Source organism: Spea bombifrons, chromosome 8, assembly GCF_027358695.1.
Source record: "Spea bombifrons isolate aSpeBom1 chromosome 8, aSpeBom1.2.pri, whole genome shotgun sequence".
NCBI classification, from domain to species: Eukaryota; Metazoa; Chordata; class Amphibia; order Anura; family Pelobatidae; genus Spea; species Spea bombifrons.
In genome coordinates this window covers 46,404,367-46,423,339 of record NC_071094.1, presented here as the reverse complement: position 1 = coordinate 46,423,339, position 18,973 = coordinate 46,404,367, and the positions used below count along the sequence as shown (strand labels likewise).

The window sequence follows — 18,973 nt, the reverse complement described above, 5'->3', positions numbered from 1 at the left end:
GCGTGGGCGATGAGAACATACATGTGCGTGGGCCAGGCTGTGACCAGACCCAAGAGGGTATTTATTGTCTAATCATGAAGGGGTATTTTGCCCTTAAAGGGATATGCACCTATAGTTTCTGCGGCTCCGCCCCCGTATGGATTAACCCTTCGCTCGCACCCGGCTCACTCTGCGTGCAAACAGTTCCTCAGCACCACTATAGAAGGTCGTATTACCCCCTACTGTCTGACACCGGATACCGGCACGCCTGCGTTACCCGAGACGCGGGGCAACAGGGAGCAGCATCTGCAGGGCCCTGACACCTTCTCCCACTAGCATACCTGCCAAGTGTCCCTGTGTAGTTTGTACAGTCTCTCTCTCCTGGTCCCAATCCCTGCTGCCCCTCTTTCCTCCCCGATCTCTTCTCCCTCCACCTGCTGTTTCTATACACATTACGGGGCTTTTAGGGCTGTAGAACCCTGCGATCCCCTCATACCCAGCAAACATTCCTACCTCCTAGAAAAGAGGGGCATCGGGGGGGAGAGAGGGGGGTATCAGGGGAGGGGAGAGGGGCATCAGGGAGGAAAGAGGGGCATCAGGGGAGGGGAGAAAGAGGAACCAAACCAGGGACTTGGGAAGTTTGCCGCTGTCAGGTAGAGGTGTAAGGGTGGAGGTTGGGGGCAGATAGGGGGCAGATATAACCCGGTACGGCAGCCGCCTCGGGCCCCCAGCCCATCCGCATTATTTCTTTTCACAGGTAACTGCTGGTTTCTGGCTGCGGCGGCATCACTGACCGTGTACCCACTACTCATGCAGCGAGTGGTACCTCCCCAGCAGAGCTTTAAGTCTGAATATGCTGGAATCTTCCATTTTAGGGTAAGAGCCGGGGGTGAGGGGATCCAGAGGGAGGGGCTTATGATGCTGGGAACACCTCGAATCTGCCCCAGGGGGCTCTGGGACCAGAGGTGGTTACTGGGAATCAGAGGCAGCTATTAGGCTCTGGGGGGAGGGAGTGGTGTTGGCCCCGCCCATGACTCACCCCAAAGCTTTTCTGCGTGTTGGTCGTAGGCCCCACCCCAAGTGCTGCTAGCCCCACCTCCCAACCTTGCTTTGCCCTCCCGTACCTCCCACGAGGAGCGGGCTCAGATTATACAGCCGAATCCTACCTGCTGTCCCTGAGCCTCCATTAGCTGAACCCGTCCTGTTTGCTGTCCGTCCTAAATACATGGAGAACATGCGCGGAGGTGTGCGTCACGTGACCTGGAGGCTCCAGAACCTCCCTAATGATTTCATATTTCTGTCTCCCGTGGCGCTGATCGTGCCGCTGCCGGTCCCCCCTCCCCCGCAGTTCTGGCAGTATGGAGAATGGGTCGACGTGGTGGTCGATGACCGTCTTCCCACCATGAACGGGGAGCTGGTTTTTGTCAGATCAGAAGAGCAGAGCGAGTTCTGGGCCGCCCTCCTGGAGAAGGCGTACGCCAAGTGAGTGGAAGCGGGGCGGATTGGAGACTCCACTGACTGTAGAAACCTCCGGAATGGAGGCAGATCTGGGAGTTCTTGGGCTTTTTAGGGGCGTCCATGACAGGTCTTCAAATATTTCTCGTCCTCAGGCTGAACGGGTCCTACGAGGGGCTGAGCGGGGGATGGGTGAACGAGGCATTTGTTGACTTCACGGGGGGTCTGGACGAGAGCTTTGACCTCCAGGTTATCCCCCCAAACCTCTACCCGCTGATTGAGAGAGCGCTGAAGAAGAGGTCGCTTATGGGAGCCTCGATCAATGTGAGTCCCGCCGGGTATCCCCTCCCTGGTGGGTCCCGTCCGACACGGGGGTGGGGGGCTTGTGGCCCTAGGGCCGGGGGTAAGGGCTCCTCAACCAAACAAACCCATTATGTCTCCTGAAGTGTGATCAGGGGCCCATGGGGCGCGCCCCGCGTTTTCACCGCTTTCCATAACCCTCCGCAGATAACGAGTCAGCATGAGAGCGAGATGAGGACCCCGGAGGGGCTGGTGAAGGGCCACGCGTACTCCATCATAGCCGCGACTCAGGTAAGGCTTTACACGGAGAGTGAGACGGGCCCCGGAACTCACAGACACCCCGAACATCACGCCTGACCCGGATCTGAAGGACGGACACCTAGAACCTAAAACCCCTCAGCCCCCGTCTCGTCTGTAAAGACTCGAACCTTAATCAGTCGTTGGTCTCGTCTTAGATTCAGGAGCCGTATGTCTATCCCATGCATGTTTAATACCCTCACTGTATTACCCTCTACCACTTCTGCTGGGAGGCTGTTCCACTTATCCACCACCCTCTCAGTAAAGTAAAAGTTTTTTCCATCCCATCTTTATGTTTTAAATCCAATCATCAGCGAGAATGAACAGGTAATTATTACCACGGGGGGCTCCGAGCTGGATTAGGGGTGTCTTAGTCCCGCAGTATCCCCCTGGGATTGGTCACTTGCCCCGCGGGGGATCCACATTGTAAAGTTTTGCAGGCTGAAGCCAAGGGCCGTAAGGTGCCGCTCCTGCGTCTGAGGAACCCCTGGGGTAAAGTGGAGTGGAGCGGGCGTTGGAGCGACAGGTGAGTGAGGGGCAAATAATAAGCGGTGACCGCGGCGACGGGACGGAGCTGACTTTATTCCTTCGCCTGCAGCTCCCCCTTGTGGTCGTCGCTGGAACCTCCGCTGCGGGCAAAACTTCACGCCAGTGCCGAAGACGGGGAGTTCTGGTAACAGACGGACGCCGCGACTGCCTACGAGACGGCGGACGCCCGACTGCATGCGAGACAACAGACGCCGCGACTGCATGCGAGACGACGGACGCTGCGACTGCCTACGAGACGGCGGACGCCCGACTGCATGCGAGACAACAGACGCCGCAACTGCATGCGAGACGACGGACGCTGCGACTGCCTGCGAGACGACGGACACCACGACTGCCTGCGAGACGCCGGTTGCCGCGACTGCCTACGAGATGACGGACACTGCAACTGCCTGCAAGACAGCGGACAACGTGACTGCCTGCGAGACGGACCCCCCGACTGCCTGCGAGACGACGGACGCCCGGCTGCATGCGAGACGATGAATGCTGCGACTGCCTGCGAGACGATGGACACCACGACTGCCTTCGAGACGACGGTTGCCGCAACTGCCTGCGAGATGACGGACGCTGCGACTGCCTGCGAGACAGCGGACGACGTGACTGCCTGCGAGATGGACGCCAAGGATGTCTGTTAGACTGACGCAGAGACTGCCTGCGAGACGACGGACGCCCCGACTGCAGGCGAGACAACGGACGCCTCGACTGCCTGCCAGACGGCGGACACCAGGACTGCTTGTGAGACGGATGCAGGTACTGCCTGCCAGACAACGGACACCCGACTGCCTGCGAGACGCCGGGACTCTCTACGAGACGCTGGACGCCGCAACACCGCGAATGCCTGCGAGACCCCAGCCCCCGCGAGGCGCCCGTCCCACCGGTCCGTGTTCTTTCAGGATGCAGATGGACGACTTCTTGCGCTTCTTTAATAACCTGGAGATCTGCAGTCTGACTCCGGACTCCGTGAGTGGAGAGAGCGCTCAGCTGTGGAACGCAAACTCCTTCCAGGGCCGCTGGTCGAGGGGTCACAGCGCCGGGGGCTGCCGCAATTACCCAGGTGAAGAGGGTAGAATTAAGCTTTGTGGCCTCATAGCAAGTGCCACGCGTGGCTGTACACACAGAGCACACCGAGGGCATTGTGGAGTCTCCATGCTGTACTCACTGAGTGTAAGCTCTTCTGCCCGTTACAGCCACATTCTGGACGAATCCGCAGTTCCTGGTGACCCTGAAAGAGGAGGACGAGGTGGGGGCCGGGGTCTGCACCCTGCTGGTGTCCCTCATGCAGAAGGACGGACGGACGGGGAGGTCGGCGGGGAGAGACTTCCTCATCATTGGCTTCGAAATCTACCAGGTTTGGGAACAAATGAGGAACCGGCGAGTGGGACTCGGGGGGGGGGATCAGTGAGTGGGACTCGGGGGGGCAGCGAGTGGGACTCAGGGGGAGTCAGTGAGTGGGACTCGGGGGGGTCAGTGAGTGGGACTCGGGGGGATCAGTGAGTGGGACTTGGGGGAGGGGAGTCCATGAGTGGGACTCGGGGGAGGGGGCTCAGTGAGTGGGACTCGGGGGAGGGGAGTCAGTGAGTGGGACTCGGGGGATCAGTGAGTGGGACTCGGGGGAGGGGGGTCAGTGAGTGGGACTTATCATTACTTTGTTTTTCAGGTTCCAGAAAAGGTGAATAATTTGAAGCAGCTGAGGGGCCACGGGGGGCCAATCCCTGAACTCTCCTCCCCAGGGGCCACAGCAGCTCTGAGATTTCTGCCCTGTCTGTGCTGTGATAATCACCTCTGCCCCCAGCATTTTATTACCCCATCTGTGCAACTCCCTCAGTATACTGCCCCCTAACCCTGTGCCCTCAATAAATTGCCCCCTAACCCTGTGCCCTCAATAAATTGCCCCCTAGCCCTGTGCCCTCAATAAATTGCCCCCTAGCCCTGTGCCCTCAATAAATTGCCCCCTAGCCCTGTGCCCTCCGCAGTGTTGCCCTCCTGACCCTGTGCCCCCTGTGCAGTTTGACCAGGAGACTTTGGTGTCGCAGAGAAGGACCCTCATCCCCAGTCTGGTTCCTGTGGTTCTCTCACCATTTGTAGCCAAGCGAGATGTGACGGGTCGGTTCCAACTGCCCCCGGGGCAATACCTGGTGATCCCCAGCACCTTCTACCCCCACGAGCAGGCCAGCTTCACCCTGAGGGTCTTCACAGAGAAGCAGCAGTCACTCACGTGAGTCCCACTCAGCGCCAGGACCCGCAGATAACGAGATCTGTCTCGGGGAATGGGATCTGTCTCGGGGGTAACAGGATCTGTCTCGGGGAAACGGGATCTGTCTCGGGGTAACGGAATCTGTCTTGTGGGTAACAGGATCTGTCTCGGGGTAACGGGATCTGTCTCTGGTTAACGGGATCTGTCTCGGGGGAACGGGATCTGTCTCGGGGTAGCGGGATCTGTCTCGGGGTAACGGGATCTGTCTCGGGGGAACGGGATCTGTCTTGTGGGTAACGGGATCTGTCTCGGGGTAACGGGATCTGTCTCGGGGGAACGGGATCTGTCTTGTGGGTAACGGGATCTGTCTCGGGGTAGCGGGATCTGTCTCGGGGTAACGGGATCTGTCTCGGGGGAACGGGATCTGTCTTGTGGGTAACGGGATCTGTCTCGGGGTAATGGGATCTGTCTTGGGGGTTACGACGTCTCTCTCCCTCCACAGGGAAATAGATTATGAGATCAGAGCGGATCCGACCGTGTTCCAGGTAAGTGCCACCTACACCGAGGACGCGGCCATCTGCCCCAAACTGCCCTCCAAGCAAATGTCAAGGAGCCCAATAAACTGACTCCGTCTCCCAGCATGGGCTCTTATTCTCGGTACCACCCCTGCAGGAAAGCGAGTCCCGGAACAGCCCGGAGGAGTTTGACGCTCACTTTAAACGTCTGTCCGGCCAGGTAAGACGTGGAACCAGCGACCGTGCCGCCCCGGGTTAGTTTGAGGAGAGCTGCGGGTTCTGGGGAGGGCCGCGGGTTCCGGGGAGAGCTGCGGGTTCCGGGAGAGCTGCGGGTTCCGGGGTGAGCTGCGGGTTCCGGGGTGAGCAGCGGGTTCCGGGGAGAGCAGCGGGTTCCGGGGCGAGCTGCGGGTTCCGGGGAGAGCCGCGGGGTCCGGGGAGAGCGGCGGGTTCCGGGGAGATCCGCGGGTTCCGGGGAGAGCTGCGGGTTCCGGGGAGAGCCGCGGGGTCCAGGGAGAGCCGCGGGTTACGGGGAGAGCCGCGGGTTCCGGGGAGAGCCGCGGGTTCCGGGGAGAGCCGCGGGTTCCGGGGTGAGCCGTGGGTTCCGGGGAGAGCCGCGGGTTCCGGGGTGAGCCGTGGGTTCCGGGGAGAGCCGCGGGGTGCGGGGAGGAAGAGACTTTCGGTGGCACTGGGAGAGTCTCGGTCCGTTCCCAACACATAAAAATCACGCAGAGAAAGTCTCTATTCCGTAACCACGGTAACCGTGACCGTCCGACGGGGATACAGAAGACGTGGCTTTCTTCTTGTTTCAGGATCAGGAAATCAGCGCCCCGGAACTACAGAGGATTCTGCGTCAGACAGCGTCGAAGCGTGAGTGCCGCGGGGGCCGTGGGGTCTACCCAGTGTACAACGCTACAGAGTATGATGGCGCTATATAGAACAATAAATAATAATAATAGTATGCGGGGGTCCACGATGATTGGGGGCTCCGTCTGGCCCCTCGCGGACAGGTTACTATGTAACGGTTTATTACGGCCCCTCGGGGTAATATGGTGGCCGGTGCTGCCCCTTCACCCGGGGTATATCCGGGAAGCCGCACTTCACCTGCCCCTCTCGTGTCACCCCGTTCCCTTCCAGACGCCCATCTGAAGAACGACGGGTTCCCCCTGGAGATCTGCACCCAGCTGCTGAACCTCGTGAACGTATCCTTCCGCGCATTATACGAAGGGGCCACGGGCCCCGGATTCTGCCCACTTTATAGGTTTTTCACTTCTCGTTTCTATTGGCTGTCAGGCGGCTCGGATATCGTCTCTGACAGTGTGATCCCCCCGAGATGCAGATGGCCACAGTTGGTGTAAAGTGCCACATTTACCCCCAAATCAGTGACTGCACAATATGGGGGTACGGTGACCACATGTCCCCAAAGCCTTGTCCCGGAATGAGGAGTCTGAGTGAAGGAGGTCTCAGCCAATCAGGAGAGACTTTTCAATTCTTCTGATTGCCTGAGAGTTCACAAGCCTCTCCTGATAGGCTGAGTCCCTCCTTCACACCAACTCAGTGTAAGCTGCAGCCAGCACCGGGTATGTCTTACTCTGTGTGTCACTGTGTTTGTGTGACTGTGTTTGTGTCACTGTGTTTATCACTGTGTTTGTATGTTTGTGTCACTGTGTGACTGTGTTTGTGTCACTGTTTGTGTCACTGTGTTTGTGTCACTGTGTTTGTCTGTTTGTGTCACTGTGTGTAATGTCTGGTAATAGAGGAGTTAATTCTCTGAATCTGCTGCCTGGTATCAGAGGGGTTAACATTCTATATCATGTCTGTAATGAGTGTATGTATATTATTAAATATATAATGTATTTATGTGTATGTGATGGTGTGTATATGTGAATCAGGGTGTATGTGAGATATATATATAATATATAATGTATTTATGTGTATGTGACGGTGTGTATATGTGAATCAGGGTGTATGTGATATATATATATATATAATATATAATGTATTTATGTGTATGTGACGGTGTGTGTATATGTGAATCAGTGTGTATGTGATATATATAATATATAATGTATTTATGTGTATGTGACGGTGTGTATATGTGAATCAGTGTGTGAGATATATATATAATATATATAATGTATTTATGTGTATGTGATGGTGTGTATATGTGAATCAGTGTGTATGTGAGATATATATAATATATAATGTATTTATGTGTATGTGATGGTGTGTATATGTGAATCAGTGTGTATGTGATATATATATATAATATATAATGTATTTATGTGTATGTGACGGTGTGTATATGTGAATCAGGGTGTATGTGATATATATATATAATATATATAATGTATTTATGTGTATGTGACGGTGTGTATATGTGAATCAGGGTGTATGTGATATATATATATATATAATATATAATGTATTTATGTGTATGTGACGGTGTGTGTATATGTGAATCAGTGTGTATGTGATATATATAATATATAATGTATTTATGTGTATGTGACGGTGTGTATATGTGAATCAGTGTGTGAGATATATATATAATATATATAATGTATTTATGTGTATGTGATGGTGTGTATATGTGAATCAGTGTGTATGTGAGATATATATAATATATAATGTATTTATGTGTATGTGATGGTGTGTATATGTGAATCAGTGTGTATGTGATATATATATATAATATATAATGTATTTATGTGTATGTGACGGTGTGTATATGTGAATCAGTGTGTATGTGAGATAAATATATATATAATATATAATGTATTTATGTGTATGTGACGGTGTGTATATGTGAATCAGTGTGTATGTGATATATATATAATATATAATGTATGTTATGTGTATGTGACGGTGTGTATATGTGAATCAGGGTGTATGTGATATATATATATATATAATATATAATGTATTTATGTGTATGTGACGGTGTGTGTATATGTGAATCAGTGTGTATGTGATATATATAATATATAATGTATTTATGTGTATGTGACGGTGTGTATATGTGAATCAGTGTGTATGTGATATATATATATAATATATAATGTATTTATGTGTATGTGACGGTGTATATGTGAATCAGTGTATATGTGATATATATAATATATAATGTATTTATGTGTATGTGACGGTGTGTATATGTGAATCAGTGTGTATGTGATATATATATATAATATATAATGTATTTATGTGTATGTGACGGTGTGTATATGTGAATCAGTGTGTATGTGATATATATAATATATAATGTATTTATGTGTATGTGATGGTGTGTATATGTGAATCAGTGTGTATGTGATATATATATATAATATATAATGTATTTATGTGTATGTGACGGTGTGTATATGTGAATCAGTGTGTATGTGATATATATAATATATAATGTATGTTATGTGTATGTGATGGTGTGTATATGTGAATCAGTGTATATGTGATATATATAATATATAATGTATTTATGTGTATGTGACGGTGTGTATATGTGAATCAGGGTGTATGTGAGATATATATATAATGTATTTATGTGTATGTGACGGTGTGTATATGTGAATCAGGGTGTATGTGAGATATATATATAATATATAATGTATTTATGTGTATGTGACGGTGTGTATATGTGAATCAGTGTGTATGTGATATATATAATATATATATAATATATAATGTATTTATGTGTATGTGACGGTGTGTATATGTGAATCAGGGTGTATGTGATATATATATATATATAATATATAATGTATTTATGTGTATGTGATGGTGTGTATATGTGAATCAGTGTGTATGTGATATATATATATATATAAAATGTATTTATGTGTATGTGACGGTGTGTATATGTGAATCAGTGTATATGTGATATATATATTATATATAATGTATTTATGTGTATGTGACGGTGTGTATATGTGAATCAGGGTGTATGTGAGATATATATAATATATATAATGTATTTATGTGTATGTGACGGTGTGTATATGTGAATCAGTGTGTATGTGATATATATATATATATAATATATAATGTATGTTATGTGTATGTGACGGTGTGTATATGTGAATCAGTGTGTATGTGATATATATATATATATAATATATAATGTATTTATGTGTATGTGACGGTGTGTGTATGTGAATCAGTGTATATGTGATATATATATAATATATAATGTATTTATGTGTATGTGATGGTGTGTATATGTGAATCAGTGTGTATGTGATATATATATATAATATATAAAATGTATTTATGTGTATGTGACGGTGTGTATATGTGAATCAGTGTGTATGTGATATATATATATATAATATATAATGTATTTATGTGTATGTGATGGTGTGTATATGTGAATCAGGGTGTATGTGATATATATATATATAATATATAATGTATTTATGTGTATGTGACGGTGTGTGTATATGTGAATCAGTGTGTATGTGATATATATAATATATAATGTATTTATGTGTATGTGACGGTGTGTATATGTGAATCAGTGTGTATGTGATATATATATATATATATATATAATGTATTTATGTGTATGTGATGGTGTGTATATGTGAATCAGTGTGTATGTGAGATATATATAATATATAATGTATTTATGTGTATGTGATGGTGTGTATATGTGAATCAGTGTGTATGTGATATATATATATAATATATAATGTATTTATGTGTATGTGACGGTGTGTATATGTGAATCAGTGTGTATGTGAGATAAATATATATATAATGTATTTATGTGTATGTGACGGTGTGTATATGTGAATCAGGGTGTATGTGAGATATATATATATAATATATAATGTATTTATGTGTATGTGATGGTGTGTATATGTGAATCAGGGTGTATGTGATATATATAATATATAATGTATTTATGTGTATGTGACGGTGTGTATATGTGAATCAGTGTATATGTGATATATATAATATATAATGTATTTATGTGTATGTGACGGTGTGTATATGTGAATCAATGTGTATGTGATATATATATATAATATATAATGTATTTATGTGTATGTGACGGTGTGTATATGTGAATCAGTGTGTATGTGATATATATAATATATAATGTATGTTATGTGTATGTGACGGTGTGTATATGTGAATCAGTGTGTATGTGATATATATATATAATATATAATGTATTTATGTGTATGTGACGGTGTGTATATGTGAATCAGTGTGTATGTGATATATATAATATATAATGTATTTATGTGTATGTGACGGTGTGTATATGTGAATCAGTGTGTATGTGAGATATATATATAATATATATAATGTATTTATGTGTATGTGATGGTGTGTATATGTGAATCAGTGTGTATGTGATATATATATAATATATAATGTATTTATGTGTATGTGACGGTGTGTATATGTGAATCAGTGTGTATGTGAGATATATATATAATATATATATGTATTTATGTGTATGTGACGGTGTGTATATGTGAATCAGTGTATATGTGATATATATATTATATATAATGTATTTATGTGTATGTGACGGTGTGTATATGTGAATCAGTGTGTATGTGATATATATATAATATATAATGTATTTATGTGTATGTGACGGTGTGTATATGTGAATCAGTGTATATGTGATATATATATTATATATAATGTATTTATGTGTATGTGACGGTGTGTATATGTGAATCAGTGTGTATGTGATATATATATATATATAATATATATATGTATTTATGTGTATGTGACGGTGTGTATATGTGAATCAGTGTGTATGTGATATATATATATAATATATAATGTATGTTATGTGTATGTGACGGTGTGTATATGTGAATTAGTGTGTATGTGATATATATATATATATAATATATAATGTATTTATGTGTATGTGATGGTGTGTATATGTGAATCAGTGTGTATGTGATATATATAATATATAATGTATTTATGTGTATGTGACGGTGTGTATATGTGAATCAGTGTGTATGTGATATATATATATATAATATATAATGTATGTTATGTGTATGTGACGGTGTGTATATGTGAATCAGTGTGTATGTGATATATATAATATATAATGTATTTATGTGTATGTGACGGTGTGTATATGTGAATCAGTGTGTATGTGATATATATATAATATATAATGTATTTATGTGTATGTGACGGTGTGTATATGTGAATCAGTGTGTATGTGATATATATAATATATAATGTATTTATGTGTATGTGACGGTGTGTATATGTGAATCAGGGTGTATGTGATATATATATATAATATATAATGTATTTATGTGTATGTGACGGTGTGTATATGTGAATCAGGGTGTATGTGATATTGATATATAATATATAATGTATTTATGTGTATGTGACGGTGTGTATATGTGAATCAGGGTGTATGTGATATATATATATAATATATAATGTATTTATGTGTATGTGATGGTGTGTATATGTGAATCAGTGTGTATGTGATATATATAATATATAATGTATTTATGTGTATGTGACGGTGTGTATATGTGAATCAGGGTGTATGTGATATATATATATAATATATAATGTATTTATGTGTATGTGATGGTGTGTATATGTGAATCAGGGTGTATGTGATATATATAATATATAATGTATTTATGTGTATGTGACGGTGTGTATATGTGAATCAGTGTGTATGTGATATATATAATATATAATGTATTTATGTGTATGTGACGGTGTGTATATGTGAATCAGGGTGTATGTGATATATATAATATATAAAATGTATTTATGTGTATGTGACGGTGTGTATATGTGAATCAGTGTATATGTGATATATATATTATATATAATGTATTTATGTGTATGTGACGGTGTGTATATGTGAATCAGTGTGTATGTGATATATATATATATAATATATAATGTATTTATGTGTATGTGATGGTGTGTATATGTGAATCAGTGTGTATGTGATATATATATATATAATATATAATGTATTTATGTGTATGTGACAGTGTGTATATGTGAATCAGTGTGTATGTGATATATATATAATATATAATGTATTTATGTGTATGTGATGGTGTGTATATGTGAATCAGTGTGTATGTGATATATATATAATATATAATGTATTTATGTGTATGTGATGGTGTGTATATGTGAATCAGTGTGTATGTGATATATATATATATAATATATAATGTATTTATGTGTATGTGATGGTGTGTATATGTGAATCAGGGTGTATGTGATATATATATATATAATATATAATGTATTTATGTGTATGTGATGGTGTGTATATGTGAATCAGTGTGTATGTGATATATATATATATAATATATAATGTATTTATGTGTATGTGACGGTGTGTATATGTGAATCAGTGTGTATGTGATATATATATATATAAAATGTATTTATGTGTATGTGACGGTGTGTATATGTGAATCAGTGTGTATGTGATATATATATATAATATATAATGTATTTATGTGTATGTGATGGTGTGTATATGTGAATCAGTGTGTATGTGATATATATAATATATAATGTATTTATGTGTATGTGACGGTGTGTATATGTGAATCAGTGTGTATGTGATATATATAATATATAATGTATTTATGTGTATGTGATGGTGTGTATATGTGAATCAGTGTGTATGTGATATATATATATAATATATAATGTATGTTATGTGTATGTGACGGTGTGTATATGTGAATCAGTGTGTATGTGATATATATATATATAATATATAATGTATTTATGTGTATGTGACGGTGTGTATATGTGAATCAGTGTATATGTGAGATATATATATAATATATAATGTATTTATGTGTATGTGACGGTGTGTATATGTGAATCAGTGTGTATGTGATATATATAATATATAATGTATTTATGTGTATGTGACGGTGTGTATATGTGAATCAGTGTGTATGTGAGATATATATATAATATATATAATGTATTTATGTGTATGTGATGGTGTGTATATGTGAATCAGTGTGTATGTGATATATATATAATATATAATGTATTTATGTGTATGTGATGGTGTGTATATGTGAATCAGTGTGTATGTGAGATATATATATAATATATATAATGTATGTTATGTGTATGTGACGGTGTGTATATGTGAATCAGTGTGTATGTGATATATATATATATATATAATATATAATGTATGTTATGTGTATGTGACGGTGTGTATATGTGAATCAGTGTGTATGTGATATATATATATATAAAATGTATTTATGTGTATGTGACGGTGTGTATATGTGAATCAGTGTGTATGTGATATATATAATATATAATATATAATGTATTTATGTGTATGTGATGGTGTGTATATGTGAATCAGGGTGTATGTGATATATATATATTATATATAATGTATTTATGTGTATGTGACGGTGTGTATATGTGAATCAGTGTGTATGTGAGATATATATATATATTATATATAATGTATTTATGTGTATGTGACGGTGTGTATATGTGAATCAGGGTGTATGTGATATATATTATATATAATGTATTTATGTGTATGTGACGGTGTGTATATGTGAATCAGTGTGTATGTGAGATATATATATAATATATAATGTATTTATGTGTATGTGACGGTGTGTATATGTGAATCAGTGTGTATGTGATATATATATATAATATATAATGTATTTATGTGTATGTGACGGTGTGTATATGTGAATCAGTGTGTATGTGAGATATATATATAATATATAATGTATTTATGTGTATGTGACGGTGTGTATATGTGAATCAGGGTGTATGTGATATATATATATTATATATAATGTATTTATGTGTATGTGACGGTGTGTATATGTGAATCAGTGTGTATGTGATATATATAATATATAATGTATTTATGTGTATGTGACGGTGTGTATATGTGAATCAGTGTGTATGTGAGATATATATATAATATATAATGTATTTATGTGTATGTGACGGTGTGTATATGTGAATCAGTGTGTATGTGATATATATATATATAATATATAATGTATGTTATGTGTATGTGACGGTGTGTATATGTGAATCAGTGTGTATGTGATATATATATATAATATATAATGTATTTATGTGTATGTGACGGTGTGTATATGTGAATCAGTGTGTATGTGAGATATATATATATAATATATAATGTATGTTATGTGTATGTGACGGTGTGTATATGTGAATCAGGGTGTATGTTATATATATATATATATAATATATAATGTATTTATGTGTATGTGACGGTGTGTATATGTGAATCAGTGTGTATGTGATATATATAATATATAATGTATTTATGTGTATGTGACGGTGTGTATATGTGAATTAGTGTGTATGTGATATATATATATAATATATATAATGTATGTTATGTGTATGTGACGGTGTGTATATGTGAATCAGTGTGTATGTGATATATATATAATATATATAATGTATGTTATGTGTATGTGACGGTGTGTATATGTGAATCAGTGTGTATGTGATATATATAATATATAATGTATTTATGTGTATGTGACGGTGTGTATATGTGAATCAGGGTGTATGTGATATATATATATTATATATAATGTATTTATGTGTATGTGACGGTGTGTATATGTGAATCAGTGTGTATGTGATATATATAATATATAATGTATTTATGTGTATGTGACGGTGTGTATATGTGAATCAGTGTGTATGTGATATATATAATATATAATGTATTTATGTGTATGTGACGGTGTGTATATGTGAATCAGGGTGTATGTGAGATATATATAATATATAATGTATTTATGTGTATGTGATGGTGTGTATATGTGAATCAGTGTGTATGTGATATATATATATAATATATAATGTATTTATGTGTATGTGACGGTGTGTATATGTGAATCAGGGTGTATGTGATATATATATATTATATATAATGTATTTATGTGTATGTGACGGTGTGTATATGTGAATCAGTGTGTATGTGATATATATAATATATGATGTATTTATGTGTATGTGACGGTGTGTATATGTGAATCAGGGTGTATGTGAGATATATATAATATATAATGTATTTATGTGTATGTGACGGTGTATATGTGAATCAGTGTGTATGTGATATATATATATAATATATAATGTATTTATGTGTATATGGGGGCTACGAGGAGCCCTTACAGTGCCGTCCCAGCCACGTGGGGGTAATTACTGCACAAAACCAAGGAGCTGGGGGTAATGGGATTGGAGATCCATTTATTTATATTCTGTGATCCTTAATATTTAACCCATCGCAGCGCAGAGGAAATGGGAGCCTCAACCAGGAGGAATTCAGGCGTCTGTGGAGCAAAATCAAAGAGTGGGAGGTAAACGGTTAATAATAAATACGCATTATCAGGACTGGTCAGACAGCGGCGGGTCTGTATGTAATGTAGGGGATGTGACTGCGTTATCAGGACTGGCCAGACAGCGGCGGGTCTGTATGTAATGTAGGGGATGTGACTGCGTTATCAGGACTGGTCAGACAGCGGCGGGTCTGTATGTATTATCAGGACTGGTCAGACAGCGGCGGGTCTGTATGTATTATAAGGACTGGTCAGACAGCGGCGGGTCTGTATGTATTATCAGGACTGGTCAGACAGCGGCGGGTCTGTATGTATTATAAGGACTGGTCAGACAGCGGCGGGTCTGTATGTAATGTAGGGGATGTGACTGCGGTATCAGGACTGGTCAGACAGCGGCGGGTCTGTATGTAATGTAGGGGATGTGACTGCGGTATCAGGACTGGTCAGACAGCGGCGGGTCTGTATATAATGTAGGGGATGTGACTGCGGTATCAGGACTGGTCAGACAGCGGCGGGTCTGTATGTAATGTAGGGGATGTGACTGCGGTATCAGGACTGGTCAGACAGCGGCGGGTCTGTATGTAATGTAGGGGATGTGACTGCGGTATCAGGACTGGTCAGACAGCGGTGGGTCTGTATGTAATGTAGGGGATGTGACTGCGGTATCAGGACTGGTCAGACAGCGGCGGGTCTGTATGTAATGTAGGGGATGTGACTGCGGTATCAGGACTGGTCAGACAGCGGCGGGTCTGTATGTAATGTAGGGGATGTGACTGCGGTATCAGGACTGGTCAGACAGCGGCGGGTCTGTATGTAATGTAGGGGATGTGACTGCGGTATCAGGACTGGTCAGACAGCGGCGGGTCTGTATGTAATGTATTATCAGGACTGGTCAGACAGCGGCGGGTCTGTATGTATTATCAGGACTGGCTCAGACTGATAATTTCCCTGTTTTTAGCACATATTCTGTAAGTACGATACGGACGGATCCGGGTCGATGGATGTTCAGGAGCTGCGCGTGGCTCTGGAATTCTCCGGTGAGCCGTCAGGATCTCCTCGCACGCTCCGCGTAATGATTTTTTTTGCTGTTATATAAAGATTTCCCTCCCGCTCCAGGCTTTCACCTGAATAACCAGCTGGTGGCGTCGCTGTGTCGGAGGTTCGGCGGTCTGCTCCTGAAGGTGGATTTCGACAGCTTCCTCTCCTGCCAGGCGCATCTTCTTTGCATTTTTGGTAAATCAATCCTCCAGACCCAGCGTGCGCAGAGACGAGGGAGAGAGCGGGAGAGGCGCCCGCTCAGAGACGAGGGAGAGAGCGAGAGAGCAGCACGCTCAGAGACGAGGGAGAGAGCGGGAGAGGCGCCCGCTCAGAGACGAGGGAGAGAGCGGGAGAGGCGCCCGCTCAGAGACGAGGGAGAGAGCGGGAGAGGCGCCCGCTCAGAGACGAGGGAGAGAGCGGGAGAGTCGCCCGCTTAGAGACGAGATGCGCACACTCAGACGAGGGAGACTGAGAGCGAGGGGCGCACGCGCAGAGGCGAGGGAGGGAGAGGCGCACGCGCAGAGGCGAGGGAGGGAGGGAGAGGCGCACGCGCAGAGGCGAGGGAGAGGCGCACGCGCAGAGGCGAGGGAGAGGCGCACGCGCAGAGGCGAGGGAGGGAGCGGGAGAGGCGCCCGCTCAGAGGCGAGGGAGAGAGCGGGAGAGGCGCCCGCTCAGAGACGAGGGAGAGAGCGGGAGAGGCGCCCGCTCAGAGACGAGGGAGAGAGCGGGAGAGGCGCCCGCTCAGAGACGAGGGAGAGAGCGGGAGAGGCGCCCGCTCAGAGACGAGATGCGCACACTCAGACGAGGGAGACGGAGAGCGAGGGGCGCACGCTTAGAGGCAAGGGAGGGAGGGAGAGGCGCACGCGCAGAGGCGAGGGAGGGAGAGGCGCACGCGCAGAGGCGAGGGAGGGAGGGAGGGGCGCACGCGCAGAGGCGAGCGAGGGAGAGGCGCACGCGCAGAGGCGAGCGAGGGAGAGGCGCACGCGCAGAGGCGAGGGAGGGAGAGGCGCACGCGCAGAGGCGAGCGAGGGAGAGGCGCACGCGCAGAGGCGAGCGAGGGAGAGGCGCACGCGCAGAGGCGAGCGAGGGAGAGGCGCACGCGCAGAGGCGAGCGAGGGAGAGGCGCACGCGCAGAGGCGAGCGAGGGAGAGGCGCACGCGCAGAGGCGAGGGAGGGAGAGGCACACGCGCAGAGGCGAGGGAGGGAGGGGCGAACGCGCAGAGGCGAGGGAGGGAGGGGCGAACGCGCAGAGGCGAGGGAGGGAGGGGCGAACGCGCAGAGGCGAGGGAGGGAAAGGGCGAATCCTCCAATCCTTGTTCCTCCCCTGCAGGGAAATGCCAGGCTCTGGACGCGGACCGGGACGGGGTGGTGACCATCGGAGAGGGGCAGGTGAGATCTTACAACCCCCGAGCCCGCTCGGCATATCGTTACCTTCCCCGCGCGTCGGCCGCCATACTCGCTACCGCTGTACGCGCAGAGATGTTTCCGCTCCGTTGTATGGCTCGCGATATTTTTCATTCTTCGTTCCGCGCCCCGGATTCACCATTTACTAAATTTTATGCTTTTCGCAGTGGCTGCAGCTGACGGGGTTCCAGTGAGCGCAATACAACCGACCACCAGCAGGGGGCGGCCTACCAACCACCACCGGCAGGGGGGGACCAACCGACCACCACCGGCAGGGGGGCGGCCTACGGACCTGCCATCTGTCCGCTAAAGGGTTAAACTTGCTTTTTTCTATCACTTTACACAAATTTGGGGTATTAAGCTGCGATCGGTTTGGAGGAAGAAAGAAAATAAAAGCTTTGTTCAACTTCCGAAACTCTGTATTTTTATACATTTTCCCAAAAAAAAAAAATCATAACGTTTTTAAAAAGGAGCAAATTTAATTTACAGGAAGTACTAAACGTACATCATTCTCTTAAAAAATCATTATACATTATAAATACAGTACAAACTCTGTATAGTACGACCCCCCGCCGTAATGTTTGGTTATCGGGGGGGTAATGAGAGGGGGGGTGGATTCTTTTAATTTTAACGTTCTGGGATTTGCTTGAAAAATAAAAATGAATGAAGACGTTTGCCGGCGCGCGATATTCGGAGCCAAGTCTGCCTGCGCGACCGCGGGGCCGAGACATTCTAGCTTCAAACATTCTAAGGAACCGCATTAGGAAAGACGCTAGCTCTGGGGGGGGTCTCCACCCCTCCCTCTGGGGTAATAACCTGGGGGGCCAGTCAGTGCCTGTCTCTCTCTGGGGTAATAACCTGGGGGG

The 18,973-nt window shown here is 44.1% G+C and overlaps 1 protein-coding gene across 1 annotated transcript in view; it reads left to right on the top strand.

The window, feature by feature from the left end:
* The window catches only part of LOC128503747 (calpain-2 catalytic subunit-like), a 19,892-nt gene extending 1,370 nt beyond the window's left edge, over positions 1-18,522 (top strand). The window contains exons 3-21 of the mRNA XM_053473926.1: positions 737-855; positions 1,328-1,461; positions 1,590-1,758; positions 1,942-2,025; positions 2,472-2,557; positions 2,630-2,704; positions 3,471-3,631; positions 3,765-3,925; positions 4,235-4,246; positions 4,584-4,792; positions 5,274-5,316; positions 5,444-5,506; positions 6,096-6,153; positions 6,421-6,485; positions 15,618-15,686; positions 16,624-16,702; positions 16,782-16,898; positions 18,034-18,092; positions 18,275-18,522. Of these exons, the coding sequence (XP_053329901.1) occupies positions 737-855; positions 1,328-1,461; positions 1,590-1,758; positions 1,942-2,025; positions 2,472-2,557; positions 2,630-2,704; positions 3,471-3,631; positions 3,765-3,925; positions 4,235-4,246; positions 4,584-4,792; positions 5,274-5,316; positions 5,444-5,506; positions 6,096-6,153; positions 6,421-6,485; positions 15,618-15,686; positions 16,624-16,702; positions 16,782-16,898; positions 18,034-18,092; positions 18,275-18,301 (1,790 nt within the window). The 3' untranslated portion in view covers positions 18,302-18,522. The remainder of the gene's footprint in view (positions 1-736; positions 856-1,327; positions 1,462-1,589; positions 1,759-1,941; positions 2,026-2,471; positions 2,558-2,629; positions 2,705-3,470; positions 3,632-3,764; positions 3,926-4,234; positions 4,247-4,583; positions 4,793-5,273; positions 5,317-5,443; positions 5,507-6,095; positions 6,154-6,420; positions 6,486-15,617; positions 15,687-16,623; positions 16,703-16,781; positions 16,899-18,033; positions 18,093-18,274) is intronic.
* Positions 18,523-18,973: the final 451 nt, after the last annotated feature.